At 38.6% G+C, this 26927-nt stretch overlaps 1 protein-coding gene across 1 annotated transcript; it reads right to left on the reverse strand.

Moving 5' to 3' along the window:
* Positions 451 to 26516, reverse strand: LOC8066100. Its single transcript, XM_021464690.1, has 48 exons — positions 26157 to 26516; positions 25716 to 25793; positions 25512 to 25624; positions 25312 to 25405; positions 24646 to 24689; positions 24479 to 24547; positions 23905 to 23978; positions 22543 to 22723; positions 22332 to 22397; positions 22142 to 22221; positions 21557 to 21694; positions 20813 to 20876; positions 20203 to 20337; positions 19165 to 19341; positions 18963 to 19087; positions 17824 to 17974; positions 17656 to 17745; positions 17457 to 17558; positions 16990 to 17048; positions 16802 to 16904; positions 16127 to 16318; positions 15928 to 16044; positions 15493 to 15752; positions 13937 to 15411; positions 12671 to 13827; positions 11977 to 12105; positions 11755 to 11907; positions 10404 to 10994; positions 10254 to 10325; positions 9626 to 10087; positions 9355 to 9541; positions 9042 to 9276; positions 8580 to 8954; positions 5890 to 6006; positions 5259 to 5532; positions 5067 to 5180; positions 4903 to 4986; positions 4431 to 4481; positions 4171 to 4347; positions 3771 to 4081; positions 3374 to 3697; positions 3203 to 3284; positions 2456 to 2602; positions 2103 to 2207; positions 1907 to 2017; positions 1722 to 1826; positions 1450 to 1519; positions 451 to 1378 (listed from the first exon to the last, which is right to left on the reverse strand). The coding sequence occupies exons 1-48, from the start codon at positions 26251 to 26253 to the stop codon at positions 717 to 719; spliced, it is 10179 nt and encodes a 3392-aa protein (XP_021320365.1). The 5' UTR covers positions 26254 to 26516; the 3' UTR covers positions 451 to 716.

A 26927-nucleotide genomic window follows, 5' to 3' on the forward strand; every position in this document is an offset into this window, starting at 1 on the left:
AATTCTTGATCAGAATACAAGCAACTTTTATTTATCATTCACAAATCTATCCTTGTCTATGCAACTCACTCTTGGTTTGGTCCTACTTCTGGTATTTATGATTTCGTGACGAACAAATAAGTTGTCTTTCCAGAAATATGAAAAGTGTATTAGGCTTATCAGACTCTCAAACCCAAGAATGCAATTTACAGTTATTTTTCATCGAGCATGCAATTAAACTATCAAAGTATTAGATATTGATATTTTTTTTCCAAAATGAAACGCAAAGTCATTCCCAGAATTGCATATTTTTGGTGACCGATTTATTGATTATTGAACGAGTACCCAAGTTTATTTGAGCAGGCTGTGGTATTGTGATGTGCTGTTTGAACTTTGAAGACCTTAGCTTCATTGGAGTCAAATGGCTATTGACCTGTTTCAGTGCACTAAATTTTTGATGTCAATCAGAAATATCCATAGCCCAAGAATGGCGAAGTTTGTAAACATTTCAAATAAAAGAGCAGAAAAATATTTGCTGCCAAAATCTTTACAATGGTGTTGCTATACATAGCTCCTCGACAAAACTTCTAGAAGCTACAAGTGTACACTAGACTGCAAAAAACCAAAGCACGTCCAACGGTGCCACGGTGATCACCTATGTAACAATGGGTTATTCACACTACCTCTTATCTCTTCTCCATCATGTATGCTGGTATCTGCTCTGTCTTGAGAAAACCTCAACTGATGTTGCTTCGGTGTAGGATGTTCTTGTCCCACCTCCTTGCCTTCCCCTTCTCGATGAGTGCCTGTAGGACCTGCACCGTCCCTTCTGCGTCCTCATCGTTTGGGAGCTCGATGCTGAGGTGAAACAGGGGGACAAAGGCCGAGCTCATGACCCTGTTCCTCGTGCCACTTCTTTTGTCCCTAGGTGAAGTCTGTCCATTGCTCCCAACAATGTTCACTACCTCCTGAGACCTGTCCAGATGAACAACGCTCTTGAGGTGCATCTCTGTGTCGATTGACCACTGTGGGTCAGGAGGAACACCGACAAACTGAGGTGATCCTAGATCCACTAAATATGGGCTTGAGACTAGTAGAAGCAGCTTCTCAGTTAGCACAAGGAACTTCCCAGCCCCCTTGAGTGTCTTGCACATGACAAATGTCTCCTCCTTTAGTCTACCACTCTCAGCTTGGGCAAGCAATGATACACCGATGGCTTCTTCCCAGGAGTACGGGAACAAAGGGTGATCTCTGGCAACAGGCCTGGGGAAACGGACTCGCAAGTAGTTGGATTCATGAGGGTTGCTTCGGTTTCTTATGCTCTGGGCAGTTCTGCCTGTGGCTTCAAGAATGCTGGCCATAGGCCGTGCCACAAGCCCAGCTGTCCCCATTGCTAAACCTGTAGGAACAGAAATGCTGTTGGTCGAATGGGAATAAACTGAATATAAATGCTTAATAGAATGGTTGTACCTGAGATGACCCCAGGAAGACCATGTTTCTCAGCTCCCCTAATCGGTGACTGAAGGAGCCCAGTCAGACCCTGGAGAAAATCATTACAGCGCAGAACACACATTATGCTTAGATAAATATCCAGCAAGATTTATAGTGAAAAATGGAAAAAAAATGCCCACATGTTTATCCCAAGGCTAAGCTCATATATTATAGTTTTAAAGTGTAATTAGGCATATGCTGTAAAATTGTTGAAATCAGATGGCAATGCACAATCAAGAGAGGACTTCTACCTCTAGAAAACCATTCAGTACTCCTTCCCCATGCAAACCTAGCTGTCTTTCCCGTTCTTCCATCTTCGAAGCTGCTTGCTCATCATATGTAAAAGCAACAAGGCCCTGCATAGTGGAATTTCTCCTTAGCAGTGGTCTCAGGGAACATATTCTTCAATGATCAAACAGGTCATCAGCATAAATACCTTATAAGCAGTTTTACTGAAGTGAGAAGTGGCGCTGCTGACTGCATAAACCGTACTTCCAATAAGAGTTTTTGAACCTTGTGCTATACCGTTTAATAGTTCAACTGGGCTCTGTAAAAGAGCAACCAATAGATCTTGAGTACAAACTGTAAGGTTAAAGAGTGGACATTGCTGTTAAGACTTCACATTTACAAACCTGCAATTTCCCTTTTCTTGAAGCAGATATGAAGTCCTTTAAACCAAACCCAACATTCCTAGCAAAACCCATAGGATTGCCTATAACGCCAGCAGAACCCAAAACCTGCATTAAACAGTCGAACATAAATTTCACAAACCTAGCAATGCTGAGCTAATAGTTGCAAATCTATAACCTTTTGTGCCCATTTCAGAAACCAACACTATTTTGGATTACACTCATGAAACTACAACTTTGTGATCATTCCCCTCTTGGTCAGTTGGGCCCACATATAAGTGATGCTCAATAGCTCAAGATATTGGTAGGTTTGTAAAATGCATTCTAGTCAGTTCATTTGGGATGCTACCGTTTACCTTATAAAGTTCATGGAGGATTTGCCTGCTATAATGCCTCACAAGAATGTCCTGAACAGATTGCCAGCTGGCCATAAGATTTTCTGCAGTAATTTCTCCAAGATAAACTGGTACTCCTTCAACATCTAAGAGGGCCATAAGACCTCTCTGCAGCCAAAATTGAAACATTCAGTGGCAAGATACAATGCAATCTAACGTATATATGCAGATCATACATACTACCAACAGATCAAACAAATATCTAAGAGCATTTTTGTTTCTCAAACATGCAGGAGAACTGTGCATCGTCTAAAAGCAAGTGTACGGGAAAAACACAAAAAGAACCATTGAAATTATCTATACTTAAACTACAAAAAAAAAATATGTGCAGACCGTAACATTGGAAACAATCGACATGCATGTGCCTATCCAACCTAAGAACCTTAGCTATTTGTGTAGATGCTGTTCAGGCCGTTCCATGTGTGTTGGGTGGGTGGTTGAGACCAGGGGGGGGGGGGGGGGGTGGTTCTCCCAGGGTGGGGTGCCACCATATACTTCTTAAATTGAAATTTTCCTTTTGGTGCAATCATTATCGTGCCGTTCTTAGTTGTCGTAAAAAAACTGCAATGCAGAATGAAGTCACAAATGCATGGAAAGATAACTTCTTTGTTGTACAAGCAATTGTGAGGACTGACTAAACAACACTAAAAAATAGAAAAGGTTCATAAAAAGAAAGAAATTCATTTGTTAAGGGATATGTGTCTCCACCTGGATTGCAGTAGTGTTGTTGAAACCTATGCTGGGGTCTGAACCACCTTCAGTCCTATTGAGCCAAGGTGTGCTCGTAAAACTATAATGTAAAACATAGTTGTAAGTGGTAAGATAATAATAATATACATTTCCTGCAGTAATAACCACAAAACGTTAGAGATGAATAACCTGAAAGTCAACTTGACAGGAGTCAACTGAAACAATTCAATGTACACCTTTTTCTGCTTTCTGGCTAAAAGGTGTATCTGTTGCCATGGAGCACCAACTGGGACAACAGAAGGCAACAATTCACTGTCTTGCACCAGGAGCTTGTCTGTAATATTCTTTGAGATTTTTTCATATTCTCTTAACATGTCCGTAGCACCACCTAAAATACTTAGCTCAAGACTTTTCTCGAAGCGTCCAATATTTATTCTAGAGGAAACAGATCTAAAAAATTCAATCATGCTCAAGACAAGTCGTTCTTCAAGTTCAAGGCGAACAGGTGCTACACTGCCAACCAACAAACAAAAAGTGTCACCACAAGTTCACATATGACGAATTCTCAACAATGAGTAACGAGTACCTTATGTTTATATATTGGTAGGAAACAAATGATACATCTCTGGTTCTCCATTTAGCTGCAGTAAACTGCAGCACAGGCTCTGTGGTATTGGAAAGAATGTCATTTGCTGATTTCAGCTTAGTATCTTTACTCTTAAAAAAGTTCATGGATTTTCCCTTATGACTGCCCTCAAATGATAACATGACAGGGTGTGGGCTATCAGGGAACTGATTATCGATTTGCATAGATTGTATTTGAACTGTAAATCTCTGCTGATCTAAACTCTGCATGGCAACAACTGTCATCTCCTTGGCAGAAGCAAACAACAATTCCTGTCAAACAAACATAAGTATAGTAAACAAACTTTGCTTAAGTCGTAAGTGATGAGAAACATAAGTATAGTAAAACATAGTAAGTTCACCTGTGGAGAAGAACTTATTAAAGATATCCCTATGAATGGTAACTGTATTTTGATAACTTCAGCAAAATTCATATCAAGCTCCAGTTTGTGATCAGCAACTTTAGGTTCCTTTGATCCCAGAAAATTCTTTTCTTTTGTTTCCGTATTGTGGTAATTTGAATCAAGAACACTTAGCACCTACATATTATGATCGTAAATCAAATATTGACAAAAGAAATGAATCAGACAGTTCTAGGGCAGATAGTGGGCCAGAAACTGACCTTAATTGCTCCTTCTGCATGTATTGAGATGCAGAATTGCCTTTCAGCTTTCTGTAAAAGATATGCATGACATACATAACAGGAAGGAAAATAATGCAAAAGATAAACAATCGCTGATAATGAAAATCAGTTAAAGATTGTGATATGTAAAGACAAGCACCAATCAAGCTTTCTCCCTTTCTTTGATGTCATTATCTAGTGCTTCCATGTGAAATTGGACCAAGTCATTCCAAAAAACATCTGGACAGGAAACCAAAGATTTCTAAACTCTAATCACACAGGCCAAGTAACCACAAACATCTTGACAATACACCAAAGTAAGCACATACACAATGTGTCTATCTTTCTCAATCCAAACAAAAAACAGGGGAAAACAAAAACAACAAGAAACAAACCCCAGGACTCAGCAAGGACACGGCCTATGAAATCTCACTACACTAAATGCTAGTCAAATTTAAAGGCAATTATTTACCTCAGATGTGGATGGTAGTGACACATGAACATCGTCGTTGAGAATGTCCAGATTGAATGTACCCAAACTTCGTTCTCCAGGAATCTGTACACAGTATGGGGGAGAAACAATGTTGCGTAATTGTTTAAGACAAGCTATTTTAAAACTCTTAAAGTGCTAATTACCTCAACAGTAAGGCGATGAGGATAGCAAGGCTCATCCCAAGCATATTGACAGGATGTGTAGGGATAAACGATTGTTTCAATAGATTCACATCTCTGTTGATATATCCGCAGTTTCTGAATTGATTGAAAGAGTAATCATAAGAATGATAATCGTTAAGTGTTCAAACAAAGCCAGGCAGCACAACTAGTTACCTCCATTGAAAAATTGTCGATCCTGTAAGGTACAAAACCAGTCTTGTCATCAGAAAGCAGAATCAGTACTGTACCAGTATTGACATTATTTTTTCCAGAAAATCTCTTGTTGTATATGTCTAGATCGGCATTTTGCACTTCAACTCGAACCATATATGATAAACCTGAGGCACTATTGCGCATTTTCAATTGAGCATCTCCCAGGTGATCAGGGAAAAAACTTCCTGACCATTGCCATCCTGGGCCATCAAACCGAACAGAGACCAGCAACTCTCTAAAAACAAAGTTGTTCAGCACAAACAGTACAAGATTGGAGGATGCACAAAGAACAGATAAATGAAAATAGCACTCTGGTAAGAATGAGATTAGTTCCCTTTCATATTTTAAATGAGTCGAATAAGATTTATTTCATTTTCATAGTTTTAAATACAAGTCACATCATCAGTATATAGTAAACAAGTGACTGTGGCATGAACAAGTCATTGGAGAAAGTAGGGCTGTCTAAGATTTCGATCCAGGTTTCTGCAGTGTGCATGCCTAAACTGTAAAATCCCTTTTTTTTGGCGTTATTAAGCATTTCATAAACGAAGCAGGTTGTCAAGGTATACAGGGTAGTAATGATGCAAATGACCTTGCTGTATCAGACCAGTGAAGGAAAGAGTGTTGCCCAGAACGTAAGTGCTTAGAAAACCGTGTTCCTTTTTGTCGAAAGAACAAATCATTGCTGCATGCATTACATATGACATATCTGCAAAATAGTAGGGACAGAGGACAAAGTAGATATTAGGCAGGCGAACAAAGAATGGAACGACAAATTGTACAAAGTAAAAGAAGCTAGCAGTGTAAACACAAGGAAAAGTTTTAATGGCAGAAATTATAAATCCAAGAGACCAAGATATAAATTCTGCACAAATTAGAACACTCACAACAAAGAAAACAAGAATTTTGTTATATTAGTGTTATACTACATTTAAATTTTTGACAAATGGAAGCCTCCAGGAGCACTCATTGAGATGGTTTGGCCACATCCTACAAAGGCCACATCCTACAGAGGCCTCGACAGGCACCAGCGCATAGCAGCATATCCTCAGGGATCCCGAATTAGCGATAAAGTAAGAAGAGGCAGCGGGATAGAACAAACCTGGTACAGGAAGAGGGCAGTAAAGACCTGAGAGAACGGATATACTATCTTTAGAAAGGACCTCGTGGGCATCAGCAATCTATGTGTCCGAACAAATACTATTACCATACTACTATGATTACTTTTAGTCACTGGCAGACACAAGGCCCGACGAGACCCTGGGCCTCTGCCCGGACTCCTCAGCGTTCAACTCCACTAGGCCTAATAATTGTGTAGCCCATGTATAGAGAAGATAATAGGCCTGCACTACTGCTTAGCCCACTAAACCATCTAGCCTCTACAAGCTTTGAGTAAGCTACTGCTTTACTACTTTCTTTATGCTCTTACCTGTGTCCTTTGAGTAATCTAACATAATTTGCTTGGGACAAAACATTAGATACCGAGTGGCACAAGGGCAAGGAGATAAGACATCTTTGAGCCCTGGCCAAAACTTCCAAAACCTTAATTCCTCTAAAATCAGAGACACAACACCAGTCAGGGAGGGTGAAACGCCATAAAAAACACACATATTGTGGTGAGTCCAGATAGCCCATACTCCTAGGATGATGAATGAATTTAAACCTTTATGGGACCTGGTAATTGACTCTATCATTGACAGAAGCCCAAATTCATTCTCCATTTTAGTAAGTTCTAACGACCATGTTGCTCAAGAAATTTCTTTTATGGTACCATCATAAAATATGCAGAGCTATTGTAACAAGACTCATTTCACATATAACCTGGTATGAGCAATTTGGGTTTACAGTGGCAAAGGAAATCATGCCCATGTCAAAGAACAAGTAAAGCTCCATTTTGCTCTTGTTATTGGAGGGCTAGGAAGCTCCAACCTTCAAAATCTGAACTGGGCCCTACAGATGAGATGGATTTGGCTGCAAGAGACTGAGGCTAACCACCCTTGGTCTGCATTCGCAATTCAAGTTCATGGTTGTGTCTGGGCCTTTTTTTTTCCATGGCAGATTGGCAGTAGTGTCAGAAGTTGGCAATGTCACTTCCACTTTATTTTGGACTGATAGATGGTTGCACGGACAGTGGATTGCTGATCTTGCACCCTGGCTGTTTGCACTTGTGCCGAAGAGGAGAGCTGTCCAAGAGGCCCTTATGAATTATTGTTGAGTGTCACTAAGTATTGAAGTGATTGTTGAGTATTTTGATCTCTGGGACGTGCTGGGTCAGGTGGTCTTACAATCTGAAGTAGAGGACTCTCACATTTCATGCCTCTCTACTTCCGGCAAATACTCCACCAAGTCAGCCTATTAAGGAATGTTCATGGGTGCTATTTCTTTCAGACCATGGAGAGGATTTGGAAGTCATGGGCTCTAGGAAAAAGTTGGTTTTTCATGTGGTTGTGGCTCATAACAGGTGATGGACTGCCGATTGTTTAGCATGGCGAGGTCTACCACACGCTCCTCGCTATCCACTTTGCAATCAAGAGGAAGAATCCATCAATCACTTGCTCTGTGCTCGCCCCTTGTCATTCCGGTTTCTGCTGCTGCAAAAGCTCCACCTGCAGGCTCTAACCCCACAGACTGACGATGTCTGTTTCGATGATTGGTGGGAGAGGGCAAAATACTGGATTGATAATTAAACCCGAAGAGGACTCGACGCTATTATAATCCTTGGAGCTTGGATAATTTGGGAACACCGGAATCGCTGTCTTCGATGGGGCATCTCCAAATCTAGCTGGAAATTTATTGCTCGCTAAAGAGGAGCTGCTGAAATGATCTTTGGCCGGGCATAAAGGAATTACCAACCTTCTTGCCATTGCGCCGAATGGGGAACAGTAGACGGCTTAGGCTTGGTAGGGTCATGATTGTGTTGTTCATCGGCGATCTGTGCAGCCTTTTGTTAAGGAAAGTAAACTGAACTGTTTTGTGTGTTCTTTTGTGTTTGGTGTTGTGTGTGTTTGTAAGGGTTCTCACCCCTTTTCTTCTTAATGCAAAGAAATGCAGCTCTCCTGCGTCTTTGAGAATTTTTATTTTTGCTCTTGGTACACAACCAAACTGTTATTTTGTTGCTTTACTTTCTAGTGACTGGAGTTGTTTCCTCAAATAAAAGTGCTCTGACACATTTTATACATGAGAAATCCAGTCTTTATACAGCTGTGGCAGATAAGGATGACTGCTTAAAACAAATTTGTTGCCACAACAGTTGGTAGATGAAAATGGAAATCTTTCAATTACCTTGGCCTGAAAGTAATAGCCCTTGTCCTCCCAAAAAGTTCTGTTGAAACAGGTATAGATGCCACTGCAACTAAGAAGGCACCAGAGGTAGATGACTGAGGAATAGTAACATTTGTTGAACCACTGGCAGGGACAAGGAGAAATGGAATTGACCAATTTCGCCGAGTTGTTTCAGTTCCATTATTAGGCGGAGAAGCATTCAACTTAACTGAAAGTTCAGTTGCTGGAGTGTGCCCATCAGGAGCAAACATATAAGCTTTAACACCATTGTCAAAATCTTTCTTTGCAGACTCACTGTTACTGGTGCAGCTTATCTCTGAAGAAGAGCAGCGTCCATCCATCAAATCTAACTGGGGCATTTTGCCTGTAAAGCACCTGCAGGAGAAACACAAGCACAAAAGTGTTAGACATATATAGAAACAGAAAGGAAAGTGAATTTCTAAAGGACAGAAAGACACTTACTGTACAGATGGATCAACAAGAGAAAGACCACCTTTTTCAAGCAAATGTCTTGCATGTCCATCCAACTCAAAACTAGGAGGAATCACAAGGGTGGACCCACTCCTCTCAGAGCTGCTTTCAGTGACAGTAAGCAATAGATCTGTGCAATTGTACAACAAGAATGGAACAGAAAGATACAACTCTCTTGCGCCAGAACGAGCATCCATTGATTTTTCCAGCATAACATTAAGAGGAGCTGCAGAACAAATTAACATCAGAACTTTATTACGGTGGGCTTAAGTTTTTTAAAAACAAAAAAGCCCAAAGTACATACAATTCGACAAATTTGAGTAGAAAGTAATTGACTCTGTTATGGAGAATTTGAAGCCATTTGACTTGGCTGCAGTAGAGAATGATTCAGCCCGGGGAAACTTTATGTTCAAGGACCTATAATCTTGAATATCAATTGTAATTCCAAGATCATTGGAGGGATCAACAAAAAAAATAGAGGCAGACCCTACCTGTGAATATGATTCAGTCACAAATTTGAAATGAAAAACCAAACCAGCTGAGGTAAGATATATGCATGGCACCAGAAGCTTTACCTCCTTTAGCGAAACTACACGTGCAGACCCACCATTATCTATTGCCAAGGAAATGCAAACAGGGAGATAGTTCTTTATGAGAAGCGGAGTATTAAGCTTGACATGCCGTATAAAATGTGTCCTTGTCAAATTTTGCTTAAAAGTATTTGGAGTAGAACTTCCAGAAACCTGTGCATTCAATCTTTCACTGCACAACTCGCCTTTCTGGATACTAACGGATGAAGGGACATTGTATTCTTCAACAGATACACAACAACGAAATGGATCATTACTAGGGTGAGAAGGATAGCAAACAGATGATTTCATGAACCCAACTCTGCTTTCACGTGAAAGCAAACTTGACAAGGAGCGGGTTTCACTCCACAAGTATGTTCTGCCAACAGGATGCCACCTAATCTGGCCAGCTTCAGACAAATGAACTGGCAGTGGAATCTCTTTGTTTGGAGGAATGGGCCCTATTACCTGCAGAATAAAGTTTCTTGAAAAATCTCATATTTTGTTCTTTTGGTGGAAACTATTTACCTTGTATAGAGGTGAAAAATTTAAAGGCATAAAAGTGCAACTACTGACTTCCTAATAGTAAGTTCATCTGAATTTTGAAATGGCTACAATGTCGAAGATTATGTACCTTTGATGTAAGACCAAATGGTATATCGAACCTCAATTCGAGGGGCATTGATGTTGCATTGTATAGTATTACCTAGAAAAGGAGGCCATTAATCTGTGTATGCATCCAATGGTGCAGTAACTGACTATTGAAATGGGCATTAGTCATTACCGTTGAGTAAACTCGTATATGCTTGCTGTAGTTCTGTAAGGAAACATCGAGCACCACAGGCACAATTAACCCATCGTTGCCTTTTCCATTAGACGAAAATGCTCCTAAACTTTCTTCCCCTAGAATTGGCTTTCTACTTGAAGAGAAATTTACTTCAAAGAAGTAAATGCCCACAAGGTCCATTGACATTGCCTTTGAAGGGCCTGACGTTCCATCAAACTCAATGGAGATCATATAGTGTGATACAGCACTCATTCGTTTCTCGATGAGATGGTCAGACGATCGTGCTTCTCTGTGTTGGAAGAAAAATTCATCAAGAGTTTCTTCGACGTAAATTGGGACAGCATACCCTGCCGGCACGGAGTTTTCATCTATCACAGAGAAACTGTCAATATCATCTGAATTAACAGCACCACGGTACACCTTGAACCTAAAGGGCAATGATGTGTCATTCGAGAGAATGTATGGTGCGTATCTTCTGGTACGAACATCATCATGGCTTAATCTCAAGATTCCAGGATCTTCCCGAAGACCACTACCATTACTTGGATCAAGAGAATCTGTAATCATCTGGCTAAGTCTGAGGATAGCCTACATATGCAAAAGAAGAGTTCAAAACAATTTCACCTCTGACTATGAACAAAACAATAAATTTAAAAATTGTGTCTCATAAGTAAATTCTAAGTGTTCCTCAACTGATTCAAGTGACCCAAATCCTGAAAGACCCAAATTCTGCTCCTACCTCTCATTTTCCTTGAAAACAAATAAGCCAAATATCCTCTCATTTTCCTTAAAACCAGATATGTAGCAGATATAATCCAAATGGGAAAAGCTTTCCATACAACCATTTGAGTATAACTAGTACAACGATGCATCTAATCATCCAATACACTTATGAGTTCTTCTTTCCTCGTGCTGCTTTATTGTATTAAGAAAAAAAAGCAGGGATTTAGAAACCCCTTACAAAAACACACGCACACATACACACTTCTAGGAATGTGATTTCATCCAAGTGATTTCAAATGTTGGATCTTGAGTTGTACTCTGACTGTACTAAAATGGTTGTACTTGTAGAAATGCTCAACCCAAATATTCATTGCAGAGTCTACTATCCTAATTATTGAATTGAGTTTTTTAATGGCAGTTAAACTAAAAATAATATCACTAGGAATTATATATAACAGAAGTACTCTCACTGTTCCAAATTGTAAGCTGTTTGCAAAAACCGTATACCTAGAAAAGCCAAAAGAACTTACTATTTGGAACAGAGGGAGTACCCATTTGCTATATGCCAAGAGAAAAATTCTTTTCTTGAACAACGCATGGCAAGAGAAAAATCACATTCACATACCTCAATTAAGGGTTCTGATATATTCAGATTAAGCTGCTTGCTTGAACTTAAACACACATCAGTACTGGGTGATATATCCAGTCCACTATCACCACATTTTCTTAGCATACTTAACTGAAATCTTGAGGGTTCTACAAAAGGTTCCCACATAACCTACAAATATATAAGTTGTTATTTCAGCACTATCATAGCCAAAATTCGAGAGGCGTTGTAGTATTTTACCTTGTCAATGTTATTGTAATTTACTAAAAGGTCAACAAAAGCAGAAACTTCTGTCCTATCCTTCATTTGACTAAACTGCACAGTTAAATTCTTCAATAAGGTCTCTATTACAGGTCCATGACTGCTCCACTGTCAAAAGCATTGCCAAGAAAAATAAAGAGCAGGTTAGAGCTTGAATGGAACTTATGTAACTCAGCATATTGATGTATAAAAAGCTCAGGAGAACAAATACAAATCTGTTTTATTTACTGAATTCAATATGCTTCAAACCTATCTAATATCATCAATTAATGAAGCAAACATAATTATCCGTGCTGTGCTTGATCACCTCTGATGGTCCAATTCTTCTTTGGGACAAAACATATCAGCATCATGCTGCTCTATCAGCTAAAAAATTATATAATGATCTCTGATTACAAAATTAGTCATATAATCTAATGTCTTATAATAGCTAGTACTAGTTAGTTTCCATTTTGTGATATTTACAGTATTACATAATTCACATTAGCATTTCATTATGCGCTTTTCTCAAAGTCAATATCATTGAATTGTTTTTTTTTTATCTTCAGAATGTTGGCATAAGATCAACTTCCAGTATTATTCATGCACATACCAGAACCAAACATTCCCAGCATTTAACAAGCAGCTAGTTCATGTTTAGTAAAGGAACAAGCAGCACAGTTACAGAACTTACCCTTCCATCATTTAGCAGAAGAGATCCTTTCCTCAATCCTGCCTTGAATGCGACGGAATAAAAAGAGGATGCAGATGATGCAGCAGGAAATTTGAGTTCCATATTATGCCAGAAGTTAAATATCTGGTGTGAAAAACTAACATCCATGTATTCAGCTTGTAGATCAACAGAAAGATGTTCCAAATTCCTTTCTGTTTGATGAACATAACCAGAAGATTTAACCTTAGATATATGCACAAATGGAACAGAGGTACCCTTATTCTCTTGAATCATTTCCAGCATTACCTTCAATCTCTCTAGATCACATTTAAAATTCATGCAGCTATCACCTGACATCACCACAAAATGTTTACTCTCAAAAGTTAAGGTTACAAACTTGCAACCTTTTGGTTCACAATATTGAATATCATCTGCCTCATGATGAGTGCCCACTTCTGTTGGAAAAGGAGTCACACCCATGTGATTGCTTGTGTGATTTTCTTCTTTCCCCCAGATAGGTATATGGAGTACACCAGCAATAGTTTCACATGTTACAACTAAGTTGAAGTCATCTGGCAAACCAAATTCTGATGCAATAAGTGGTGATGACGCTGTTTCTGGAAACTGAGACAAAGCAGCTGCATGCTCCACAGGCATACTGTTTACTTCTGTCTTTACATATGACTGGGAATGATTGATAATCGTGTTCCAATCCTGTAAATATAACCAGACCTCGAAAAGGGGTACATTTAGTAATATCTCATCTTGTCCAGCATGGTGCTTTGTAAACTTGACGAAAACAGGAGATAATGGCCCATCGGAAACAATGGAGATGAGAGTGTAACCACCGGGTGACTGCAGCATTAGAGAAACAACATCAAAGTTCATGCGCTCTGGTTTTTCACCTAGTACAGCAGAAACATCAAACTCCATGTTTGCAGTGGCAATCTTCTCCAGTGCCAAACCTTTATTTTTAGACTGACCCAAGAGAATCATCAGATCCTTGATCGAAATAGTGAGATTGGTACACTCACTAGGGTCAGGGTTGCCCTCGTAGAAACTTCTATGATCTAAAAACTGCAAGGCATTGCCTTTGTACATTTTACTTTCATTGCCGATCGAAATCAACTGGTCAACAAGACCAATAACTGTCTCCATCCCATTTATGAAATATAGATCTGCATATAATTTGACAAAGTAAAGCTCCTCGCAAAAAAAAGTTGAAGCTAATATTACAAAAAAAACATTTGAAGAAGTTGAAAAACAAGTTCCATGATGATCTGGTACCTTCAGCAATCAAGTTGCATCGTGATATTTTGCTCATAATTGAGGTGGGTAAAGTAGTCTGCTGGGAGTATGGTATATCTTTGCAAGGAACCTGAATCCATATGCCAGCATCAAGCTTTTCAATAAGAGAATGGATTCTCTTAGGAACGTTCTCATCAAGCTTCAGCATAAAATCTGTTTGGTCGCTTACAATTAGAAGTGATATGGATGCATTTCTTGCATGTATGCAGATGATATCAACTCTTCTGGAAACTATGCACTCCGAACTGAAGAGTTCTTTGGGGATACGCTTTGCAAATTCTACAGAGCTTCCGGTCGCAATGAACTCACAGAAAAAATGTGGAACCTCCAGCTTTAGACAAAAGAAATCTTGCTCTTCCACAGGAAAAATTACAACACAATCACTGATCTCGAATTTGTATGTTACGCAGTCATGTGATTCTCCCAAGCACTCAAGATTATTACCTGCCACAAGGAATTCCTGTTCTGCAATAGGACTCCAATCATCCAACAAAAAAAATCCAACAAACATAGCCAGTAACTTGGATGACAATACACAACAAACATTTTGAATTCCAACACATACTTCGGTTGACAGTGCAGGTAAGTCCTTTTTAACTCGAACGTTGAGCACACCAGAATTGCGATGTGAAGATGTGCCCCAGAGCAGCTCATGGATATTTGGTGGAGTCCATGGTGAAGCAAGAGTCAAATTGTTAGCAGACAATAGCAAGTCCCATGAGCTTGCATCAAAATAAGTGAGTGTTGATATAGATTCAGGAATGGTTATTGTTGCTAAAGTACCACATGATTCAGGAAAATGTACTCTAACAGAAATAAGTGATAGATCCAAAACAGTTCTGCTGGCATTCTTGGCATGATTTGATGAGGCGGATGAACAATTTGAACGCTGGGTTTTACCTTGTGTATTGCTGACAAGATCTGATGCATGATAACCATTCAAACCTGAAGTGTCATGATATTGCTCATTCTTTGAGTATAAACTTTCTTGTGCTTCAACATCAACTAAAAAGGGAAACTGGTCAACAGAAACTCCTGCGAATACTGTGCCATCTGCACCACATAAATTTGACAAGGAAAACTTGGGAAGTATGCCATTAGTTGCCCCAGATTTCATGGAACTCTGACCAATCATTGTGGATTCAACATCACTGCTGACTGAAGGTCCTGAATCAAGTTTTCTCAAAAACATCCGTATCTGACCAATAACAGATGGGTTAACATGCAGATCAACATCACTTAAATTCAGCTGGTATACATGATGCATTTGATCATCATGCTTGTGAGTTCTATAATGCAGATTCAAGCAAGTGTCAACAGAATTTTCAGGACATCGTGTTAAGTTCCCAGATAAGCATAGCACATGTGAATCTGATTCATCCTTCCGATAATTGGAAGTAACATTGACTGTCTTCATGGCAAGATAAAGGTCTGACAATTCGCAGATAGCATACCTAGAAATCACAGCAGTAAATCACATAAAAGAATAGAAAATAGTCAATTCAAGGTTGCAAAATTAGTAGCCAATTATTAACCTGATATCAATGTCTTCAATGCCAACAATGAGACCTGAATTTTCCTCACAATTACCATCAAGGTCAACCTGTAAACCCAACTTGGCAAGCTTCAAAGACGCAGACACATTTAAGGCCGGTTTCTTGTGTCCATGTGTCTTGGTATTATCAAACACAGTGCCCTTGACGAAGTTAGTTTCTTTCACTCTAGGCAAATTAACAATGGCACTGTACATTGTCTGAGAGAGGTATACATCAATAAATGGCACAACAAAACCGACCTGCCAAAACAATAGTTCAGAAATACAGAAACTTACATTGGCAGAGAATAACATAAGCAGACAAATCACATTGCAAAAACTAGGGTGAACAAACTTTAGTATACACTTATATAGCTATTACTAAAAATAGATCTAATTAAAGACATAATGAGTCACTGCCCTTAAAAAATCTTACCTCCAACTGTTTTAGCACTGTTTCATCTAGGAATACACACAATCGAAGTGCAATGGAAGCATCAAGCTTAATCAGTGTAGAAGAAACACTATGTTTGTCAGGCAACAATACCTTCACCTGCAATCATTCATTTACTGTTGCTTCATAAAGAAATTGAATGGCCAAAAAATGGAACAATAAACCATGTACAATGTCTGACCTGAAACCCAGTAAGGCCAACCTCAAACTGGTTATAAAGCTCATCCAACTGGATACCATGTAACAGGTCATCAGAAAAATAACTAGGAAGACTTTTTGATATGTGGTCAAGAAAGGAATTGCTTTCTTGTGTTCGAGAAATATCCTCAATTGTATCTTTAGACTGAATGAATACATCCCCAGCATCAACAACCTGCAATTACAATAATTGCTCAATGATAAAAGAAAATAGCTACTGAATCAACCAATTCAAGTTAAATAGAGACAGTACAATAATCAAGACCCATTAGAATAATCTTTTCTTCTTAAAACATTAAGCCAGCGCATCATTTAATTTTGTATTTTTGTAGGAGCCTGAGATTTTGAAACAATATTGCAGGAAAACGGGGCCTCATATTATCAAAATGATAATATATTTCTTGCATCCTCCAAATTTACTTACTTACATGATTTATTTACAAACATATCAAATGCCAAATTTAAATTTCAACTTGAAATAAACTAAACAATGCCAGTTTATCATGTTCCGGTTGGGTTCAGGGAAAATTGGTATCCATCAGTTTCAAACATGAATTTGGGAAGTTAATTTGTAAACTTATGCACACATAAATATCAGGTATTAACGTGTCCCTTGAGCAAAAAATGCAAGGCAATGTTATTCAGCATTAGAACATACCGTGGCAAGTTCTTTTCTTTCACAATTCTGTGATGGTAGCCTAATGACGAAGTGATGAATCCTCAAATCCCAAATAAGTTTTTTACGATTAGCAGACATGTACCTTGAATTATGTTCAAAATATTACTCAACTTGTACAAGCATAGTACAGTGTGAACAGAAAAAGGAAAGGGGAGATGAGGAGATACTTCAGTTTGGAGACAAGTCTTGTTCCCAAATTATTGAACCGATTTAGAGAAGAAAGCACCTGCATTAATCAGGATAACAATCCATAACATTTCTCCTAGGAAGATTTGCATGAAATATGCCAGGTCTCTCTACCCAGCATACAGTATAGTTAAGTATTTTGATGGCCCAATAAGGAAATAACAAATGAGCTAATGTCAGGTCTAGGAAAACAAAAAACATTATGACTAAAGGCAGGCATCACAAAGTAGCAGATCTAATAATCTTATAGAAGTAAAGAGGAACTGAATTTACATTTTTGCAAACGAACAAAAAAGTTACAGAGCGTTATGGAAACAACAGCAAGCATTCTAAATTCTATTCTACTACCAAACCTTTTCAAAGTCTCACTTGAGAAATCATTTGCATTATTGGCTATTGTATCCATCTCTTTCTTCATTACCAATGTTAGCAGTATTTAAATACTTACCCTATCATGCTGAAATTGGAAAGAGGAAAACAGATCATAGATGTGCAGGACATTAACAAAGAATTCTGGTTCATAGATGGCACTGAATTCCTGGACAACGACCTGAAATGAAACATGACAACATACCTATAATCAACATTCATGAATACCACATATGCAATAAATTTCTCTCTTAACTGAATAGAAAGAACATAAGTACTCTTGTTGAAGCTTCTGATCTTTCATTTGACTTGGGAAAGTCGACTTGGATACTGATAACAGGTGCCCCAAGACCATCACCGGTGCTACACTAAAATATATATCAATTTAATAAATATAAGCAACCCACAAGAGGGGGCAAAGATCTAAGGCTTAAACTGTGGTGTACCTTTTCAGCCCGTAAGATTTTTGTTTCACTCAGTGGGTTGATAACCTGTAGAGAATCAAGCCAAGCAAGAATAGTTGCTGAATCATCCCATACTTTACATTCCATACCAAGCCCAGAAAACACTGTATCTACAAGCTTCATGCCGAACCCCCTAGACCATCAATGTGCAGAAAAGTTAGTCGATAACAAAGAGCCCCTCATCCCTCTTTAAGTTTTTTAGGGAAAACAGTAGGGGAAGCCCCTACTATTGTAAATATTTATTTATATATATAAGAGAAAAGCAAACAAGGAAACAGGTCTAACTTGAGAAAATAAAAGAAGAGCTAAAGAAAGGCCCAGAAGACCCAGGTCTCTCCAGCCTCCAGGAAAGAGGAAAGAGGAAAGAGGAAAGAGGAAAAAGCATGAAGCAAGAACAACTAAACAAGTGAACTTTACGCAGCAAAAGAAATCTTGACCATTGGATGCAAATAATTGAACTCCAAAAAATTTAAGTTTTGAGTTGCTAGTGCTATATATAATATATGCATACGATAAAAAGAACAAAAAACCATAAGTAAAACAGTATTTATTCAAGCTCAAAGTAAAAGCATTTCTGTATACTTTACTATCTTATCTTGGTTCATGTGTGTCTTATTGGGTTTCAATCTTAGCTACCACAAGTTTGCTTCAGCCTAAAGGATTTTGGTTAAGCTAAGGATAACTAGATAAGGGGCGTTTTGTGCACCATTACAAAATAACTGAACACAGCTTGAGTTATCCAGCACGTGAAAAAATGGGCTTTCTGATGGCGGTTTTCATGCGAGTTACTGGAACTCTCAATTAGGCCACAAAGAATTCTATGAAGACTTAACACAACAGTATTTCACAAAGCTGCTTGTAGAGTTTAATGGCCACAGCGATGCATCTTTTAAATTGATGTATTTTCCTCCCTTTGCAAGTTGTTATAACTCTTATAAAGACCAAGTGTCAACCCCATCTTTAGAGCTGTAATAGAAATAATTACTGGATGTGTCAAACTTTTTGAGTAATTGGCTTTACTCAATGCTTTTGAAGAACATGACAGCATGCCATATTCACTTAATTAGTTACATTATTAGTTGTGGAGGGGGCCACAAAAGAAAACAAATTGCAGCACTTGCCTGGAGGTGACAGTTGTGACTATCTGAGAAATAGATAGTCTAACAAACAAAGAATAGTAGTTTTCTTTCTTCAAACAATTTTCAGCAGAAGAAACTGGATGAAATTCCGTTCCCTCATATATATCCTAAAAATGGAAACAAAGATTTTAGAACTGCCTGCTCCTACTGAATTGAACAAAATTGGTTAAACACATAATATAACCTTAATAATGTCTTCAGAAATAACACCAGCAAATGAGCTACTGTCTGCTGTTCCACCAACACCAAGCATTCCAAGAGAAAGCCAGTTTAGCCATCCCTGGCTTGCCCCTGTCAACTGTTCATCGCCTCGAGGACTTCCTGGGCTATGATTATCTTTGGAAGATTTCACCAATGATTCCTGCCAATGATCAGTGAAGTGTTACCATAGATAACACCCAAAAAACAAGGCAAATACATTCTTATTAAACAAGAATAAAGGACTATGTCACCATAGATATGCTGAAAATGTGAAAGCTCAGCAACTATAAAGATATATATACCTTCCAATATTGTATGGATTAGATAAGCATAATGTTAAGTTACTTTCTACACCCAAAAATGTTATGGTACTCACACGACATGCAATTTGAGCTTTTTTTGTTTCCTCGAATACGCAGGAGAGCTGTGTATCATTGTATTAAGAGAGGAAAAAACAGCCCCGTACAATTAAACCCCCCACTCCGGACCGAGCCGTAGGAGGGTCCTGAAACAAAGTTTTTCTAACCGATAAAAACACGCACTCTAGGTGAGACCTGACCAATGCTCTAACCGTCTACCTACCCTGTCGCTAGAGCAATTGCCTTCAATCACTTTTTTTTAAGCAGCTCACAGCAATTCCCTTCCAAACAGTTCTTTCAGCAGCAGGTATTTGATGGGCCAAGTGATTTATGAACACAAGAGCCTGAACAGCATTGTGGTGTCAAAGTCACCCCTGAGTTACTATGACAGTTCAGACATGATGCACAAATGGATATGTAGTAACAGTAAACTAAAGCCCCATTGGAGAGCAAATATTTGCTTAGTTGCAAGGCTAATAAAAGTTCAAACACCATCAAACCATCTTAAATAGGTACTGCCCAGGACAAGTGCTGTACCAATCATGAATCATTGATGTTATATATAGATGTAGGTAAACATACATTCAATTAGAGTGCTAAAAATGCTTAGGTATAAATATTTCCAACATGACTAAACTGAATGAATTGTAATTCACAATCACCTTCAACGTTCTTCTAATAGAATCATCAACAACCTGCAGTTGTTGCTCTGCAATCGTTCTGTAGTTAAGTATGTCATCTATATCACATTCTTTGTCCATATTTTCCAACTCTTGTAGAATGTCTTCACTAACAATCTGAAAAACGGCAAACGTTAAACAATGAAAAAATTGTGAGAAGAATGATATGCAGAAACCATATTTATCCGCACAAGGGAACAATCTCCTGATACAACACAATCTAATTGATAAATTTCTCTATAGAGGAAATTTCATCCATAAAGTTTTGTTTACTTAGAAGAGGGAAATAATATATACAGCATAAAGAACTGAAAGAAACCCGAGAAGGGGTTTTATAGTGAGTGCAACCAAAATTCCCAATTAGATAAGGTGGTTTCAGTGTCACAATTAGGTCTTTCAGCCAAACATAACAAAGACAAATGGCAAGCTCATGTGCATATGATTTAGGTGCAAACTTTAAAAACGTGGGAATCAGCAAGCGAAATTACAGCTACCCAACCTAAGCTTATTGTACACTTGAACTAAACTGCAATTATTCATTGAGTTTACTTCGGGAACATGAAAAATTTAAAGTTTACCAAGAAAAGGATACCTGTCCTTTCTGCAAAAGCTCCAATTTCATTTTATACAATTTGACGTATCTTAGTAGGTGATTCCTGTCAAAATATAGAAAAGACACAACTAAAGGCTTCCATATAAATGTGTGTTATAATCCAATAACAAGGAAAGTGGTAGAAAAAACAATGTTGTATAAGCAAAAGACATAAGTGTTGGTTCTACCTTAAGAAAGATCCAAAACAACAAGTGCCAGTGCAACACAGCAACATGAACGAAATGAGAACAAACAAGTGAACATGAATCATAAAATTGAAAGTTTCTCGCAATTGTAACAAAACTAATTAGAAGTTGTATGCTTATTTTTTATTTTTATTTAAAGTCTTTACTTCTGCTGATGGACTCAAATCAAGAGTGGTGTTTCTCGGGTTACAAAAGGAAAACAGGCCATCAATTTCAAACATCACCATTCAGAATTTTGGTTTGATATTCCTATCTGTCAGCAGATAGCTTTCATGCTTTGTTTTAGTCTCCCCTGATGCTTGCTAACAGAAAAAGGGAAACTAAAACATATTCATCAAATAATTTAGTACATTTGCTGTGATTGACAACCTAACCTTGACACAAAAGAAGATCATAAACTGCTATTTTTTTTCATTGCTGTAACGAACAACTTCCAAGATCAAATTCACCGTGCCTACACTACGCCATCCAACTAATGCAGTATTTCTTCTCGTTTCAAATGTCAGTGATCAAATTGAACATGGAAAATCAAGCTTACAGTCGCTTCCAAGAAATTTTCTTCAGTCTTCTGCGAACATCTGCTAATACAGAATTCTGAGCATATTGCCACCACATTCTCTGCCAACCTTTACATCTCTTAGATAAAGAGCTTTGAGATGGACGGTAACGACCATATCTGTAAAGTTACAGGAATATTGTTAGACTTTGTTTGCTGCATCAGCAATTATGGATAACTCAAAATCATGCATCCAACATTGGCGTTCAACAAATCAGAAACCCAATGAGTTCCAGATATTTAAGCACGTGAGCTCCATTGTAAAAATAATCAGTAACCTTTTCTTGGATGGTTACTCAGACGGTAGTGAGGATCTGCTACAAATTACATACCCTCATTTGCTGGCTATATCGTGGAAATTCTAACATATATAAAAATAACAACCATATCCATTCAAAGGTAGAAGGATCAAGGGTGAGTGGAACAGAGAATAACTTCAAGGCAGGAATAGTATATATTATGAAGAACAACAAAAGAAACTCATGATTTCCGTATAAAAATAAATGGCAATGCATTAATAGGAAAGTAGGATAGGAGTTTTTAGCCATCTAAGTTAGAATAGCTTACTTTGTTCGCAAAGCACAGATAGTGAAGTAATCACAAAGATTTAAAATTTGTTGAAGCTGGATTTCATCAACAGATAGGGCCTACAGAAACAAGATGAAATTATAAGCAGGTGATACTGAAGTTCTTCACTGATGATAAAATGTGCTACTAATAAAATTACATATCTAGAGGAAGTTAAAAAAAAACAAACCAATGCAGTTAGCTCTGCAGTCATGTCATACTGAGGGGTACCATCAAGCTTGGCAGCTTTGTTAGCCTACAATGAAGACATGCTTGAATTCGATCAGGCTGGTCATATTCATCAAAAAGGTAACTAAATAAATATGAGTAGTTAGAAAGCTTTGGAAGTCTTATGGAAAAAGAAAACTGATGACAGTATCAACGTTGAAGAATGCGCTTACAAGCACAGATACAGTCACACAAAATGGATTTACAAGATAATCATCCCTTGAGTGGCCATTTTCAAGAGCACCAACATGGCATACGTCCTGCTGTTCTTCCAACTGATGACAGTAAATTCCAACATCTGATATCTCTATTATCTTATTTACTTCATCTTGTCTTGACCTAGCCATCAATGAACTGCACAGAAAGACAATGAACATTAACATATTTATTAATACAAAATCAAATATGTTTGAACGAACTGCATGAAATGCTAAAATGTCTAAGCATACAAAGTACGTGGCAACAATGTTTCTTGAAAATATGCAAGAGCAAATTTTAATGGCTTTGTAAGAACTTCCTAACAGTTTTCGGTGTATTGCAAACCAGAAACATAAGTCTATTCATGCAGCTTTATCCGTAACTAAAATCAGGTATCTTAAGTGCTCCATTAAGCAAATGAGTGAAAAGTAAATTATTCTCGTGCAGTTTTGGGATCCTTCAAGAGTGGAGGCATTCATGTGAAATGATAGTTTCTTCAGTATGCTTCCACATTTAATTTAAGCTGGTAAGGTGGCAATATTTCCCAATGCCTTGCAACTCTAAGGTATCTTCACATAACTCCAAGCATTTCTCATTTTTCCATTATTTCTTAGTAACCGCTTATCAGAACCGAGCAATAGCTTGGTTGGTAGAGAATACTGTCAAGGAGGACACCCACCAGGTTGCTTGTGAAATATAGGCACCTTCATGAGAGCTGGTTTCAGTCAGCTACCAGCTACAGTTTGGCATTTCCATGGCATCAACTTTTATAACACAAATCTGGATCCCTAAACTTTTTAAGTGTGTCACCCAAGGTCCAAATCACCATAACCTACGAGGCATGCAAACATGACATCTGATTGCACTATACATGACAGTACAGCCATTAACACGTAGTTGAGCATGGAACATCTCAGGCTCCATGCAAGAGTGCCACTGCTATGTGCCTGCTGGGATTGGGAGGAGAGAGTCGCCAGCCCAGGCCCAATAGGCCCCTAACATATTCTAACAGCCACATATGCTATTACTTGCTGATTGAGGTGATTTGGATCTCAAATGATACACTTAACAAGTTTATGGGCCAAGTCTGTATTTTAAGAGCACATAGGACAATGCTGGACAAGTGTAAGGACCACTGGTGCACTTTTCTCTTCCAAAATTATTTTTTCCTAAGCAAAACATGTCCTTCTAATCCTAACCTTCAGTGCCATGACAAATAAGTTGTATATACACAGAAGAATGGATTTTTGTCTAGAATAGTAGAAGTGTTTGTTCTCAATATATTGCTTTATTGCACCTTCTAGAATAAAAGGAATGGAATGATTGGATGAACTCACATAGTAAAACTTTGCTTCTGGGTATCTGTTTGTATTGAGAGACTTGAGAATTCCAAACCAAATACGAAGTTCCCCTATTGACATTTCACCAAGAAAATAGGCATAAGTCAGAGTAGTCAACGGAATAAAAAGACAAAAAAAAAGGATAACACTAAGGTCAGAATGTTAGATGAAAGAAATAGATGAAGTGTACCAAAACTAGGTTGCCGACAGATGTTGTTTGAATTTTTGATTTCAAGCAACCCAATTACAATTCCAGAGATGAGATTTTAGATGCACTAGATCTATAAAGACTTGAGAGGGGTGCATGAAGAAGAAAATCAAAGCGACCTCTAATAGGCTAAGGTAATACAAATTAAATTCCGCAGTGATTGACATCAATGAAAAATGAGCTTGGGTATTTTTTACCAGCTTCATGATAATTTTTTTAGAAAAAAAGGTTGAGATATCATTTTGAGGAAATAACAAAACCAAACTTGGACGACAACTGAAATAAAACCATGCACAACACTGAATAACAAAAACAAATTATACAGAGACTAAATAGCAGAAATTGGAAATAAAAGAGATATACTTGACCGTTGGGTGTATCCATGTATACAATATGAACATTTCGCATAGAAACTTGGATACTGTCCAGTATCTGCCATCATAAATCAAACAGAAGTGATAAAATAACCTATGTTTCAGCACAACCTTCAAAACTACTGATGTTTAAACAAAATAATGCAAGTTTGTTACCTTTGCTGATATGTAGGACAAAAACGACTGTCCCGTTTGGTTATCTAGAAGTCAAAAGAATAGGGAAGATCATGATTAGTGTAAACTGCATAACACTTCTGAACACACATGAGATGAAACTTGCAGCAATTATGTTACATTATGATACATTCAAGTACAAGAAACATGTTAGCAAGTGATCACATAGAGTTTATCATGGGAAATCTTCAAATCTTTGTTTATGAAGTTTCTTTGGTAAACACATCTTACACATATGACATGAAAACTTGTGAGGCTTTGTCTAAGCTACCAGTTCAGTGATGCTTTGTATTCAATAGAATAGAAAAGGCACGTGGTAAAACAAATATAATCAAAATAAAATATGGTGATAACACAAAACCTATAAAGTCACCACTAGAAGACACAACTGAAGTTGTTGAGCTAACAGTGAAGTAAATTATAAAGATAAACCTCTGAGATTTATTAAACCAACAAAAGGGTACTTCGATTGAGGATATAGAGATGGCTCAAGAGTTAGGATAAGAAGGAAGGTTAATCCTAACCCTTCGTGTTTTTTTCAGTTGACGGTCAGAACTGCCGCCACTGACATATCCCAGTCCTAATCCCCTATCACTAATCAATGATAAATTCAAAAGGCCTGTAAGGAAAATGGGTGTGCAGGCTGACCTGTAACTCTTCTAGAAAATTTTGCAAGCTCAATGGCATTAAGTTTAGCCAATTTTCCAGCCAGTTCTCTCTTGTCCAGAGAATCTGAGCTCCACTGATAAAGAACCAAAGAATGTATTTGGTCAGAAGGTTGGAAACACATATATTTGATTTGACAAAGTGAATTAAGCACTGTACTATGACCAAATTCAGTGACATGCCTCAGAGTCCTCCCTTGGGCATGCGCAGACAAAGACATCTTCTATGACAATAATGATAGGGTCCCATCCAAGCTTCTTCCAAGGAATCCGGATGCTTAGCTTCCCAATCCGTCCTGTAAAGCAGTAGAACAGAACTACAAGTTTACAACCATGCAACGGTTAACAGACAGGAAAATCAATACAGTTGCATTAAAAAGTCAATACCATTCTTCAGTGCGAATGGCAGCTGCAGGTAGTCAAAGGCTTCCAGGATCAGCTCTACATTTTCGAGCAGTATTTCTTCTGCAGATGAGGGGGCACCAGAAACATAATCACAATCAGATAGACAGTAGGTTCCGCATGAGTATTAACACTACGAGTAATTACTCAGCAATTCAAAGCATAACATAACATCCAGTAGTAACGGAAAGCCAAAATAACCGTGACACTTAACAATGCACAAACTGACACATAAAACCCAAAAACTACACTGATCAGGCAGGAGTACTACACTGATGACAAGCCCAAAAGAGAGCAGCACCGCACGCAGCCACAGAATTCCAAAACTAATGCTGCGGTAACAGGACAGGCACGAATTACAGTTCGCGCGCGGTTGGGCAAAAGCTGCGCTAGAGAGAGCGGAGGGGGAGGGAATCGAGGACTGACCCTTCCAGATGCCGATCTTAAGCTGCTCCTTCTGGATGCCCTTGACGTAGCGGCGGAGGAGGCCGTCGAGCACCTGGCTCACCACCCCCTCGAACATGGCGGCGGCGGTCGAGACACCCTAAGGAGCCCGCGCTGCCATGTAGCGGGAGGAGTAGGATGGACACGGGGGGAGGATGGAGCGGAGCGTAGGGTGACGAGGAGACGGGAGGAGATGCGAGCGGTGGATGGAGAGGTCGGGTGGCGCCGCCGCGGCGGGGCTTTTTCAGTTCCGTTTGCTTGGAGAAGGAGGCGGACGCCGGAGGCGACGGCGATTCGTGTCGCCCCTGGCCTCTGCTGCCTGGCCTCCGTGGACGAGTCCTAGTGCCACGTGTGTGAGTACACCGACATGTACCGTATTTTCGTATTCGTGTATTTTCATCTTTTGATAATTTTGATTTGATTCGTTTGTGAATTGTGATGACGTATTTCAATGTATATCTCTCTGGCTGCACACGTTCTCGTATTCAGCCGTCAGCATGTATTTCCATCTAAAAAAGATGTTCTCAGCTTGTGTCCGCAATTTTGTTTCAGCACAGATGCGAAAAATCGCAACGTCATGGTATACTTTACTTGAGAAAAAGTTATGATCGAAAAATCTAGAGAAAACTGACAGTGAATTCTAGAGAAAAAGTTATGATCGATAAATCTCCACGAGTGGGTTTCGCTATAATAGGATTCCAAACATCTGCTTCGCTATAACGACTCTCGAAACATTAACATTTTGCTATTATA

The sequence above is a fragment of the Sorghum bicolor genome, chromosome 7 (assembly GCF_000003195.3).
Source record: "Sorghum bicolor cultivar BTx623 chromosome 7, Sorghum_bicolor_NCBIv3, whole genome shotgun sequence".
NCBI lineage: Eukaryota > Viridiplantae > Streptophyta > Magnoliopsida > Poales > Poaceae > Sorghum > Sorghum bicolor.

Excerpts from the sequence above, each read along its gene's own strand:
- LOC8066100 (XM_021464690.1), bottom strand. The coding sequence starts at position 26,253 with ATGTTCGAGGGGGTGGTGAGCCAGGTGCTCGACGGCCTCCTCCGCCGC. Across the intron at positions 22,222-22,331 it reads CTGCAGAGCTAACTGCATTG|GCCCTATCTGTTGATGAAAT; the intron begins GTTTGTTTTTTT and ends TTGTTTCTGTAG. Across the intron at positions 17,975-18,962 it reads GTCACAACTGTCACCTCCAG|GGGGTTCGGCATGAAGCTTG; the intron begins GCAAGTGCTGCA and ends TTGATGGTCTAG.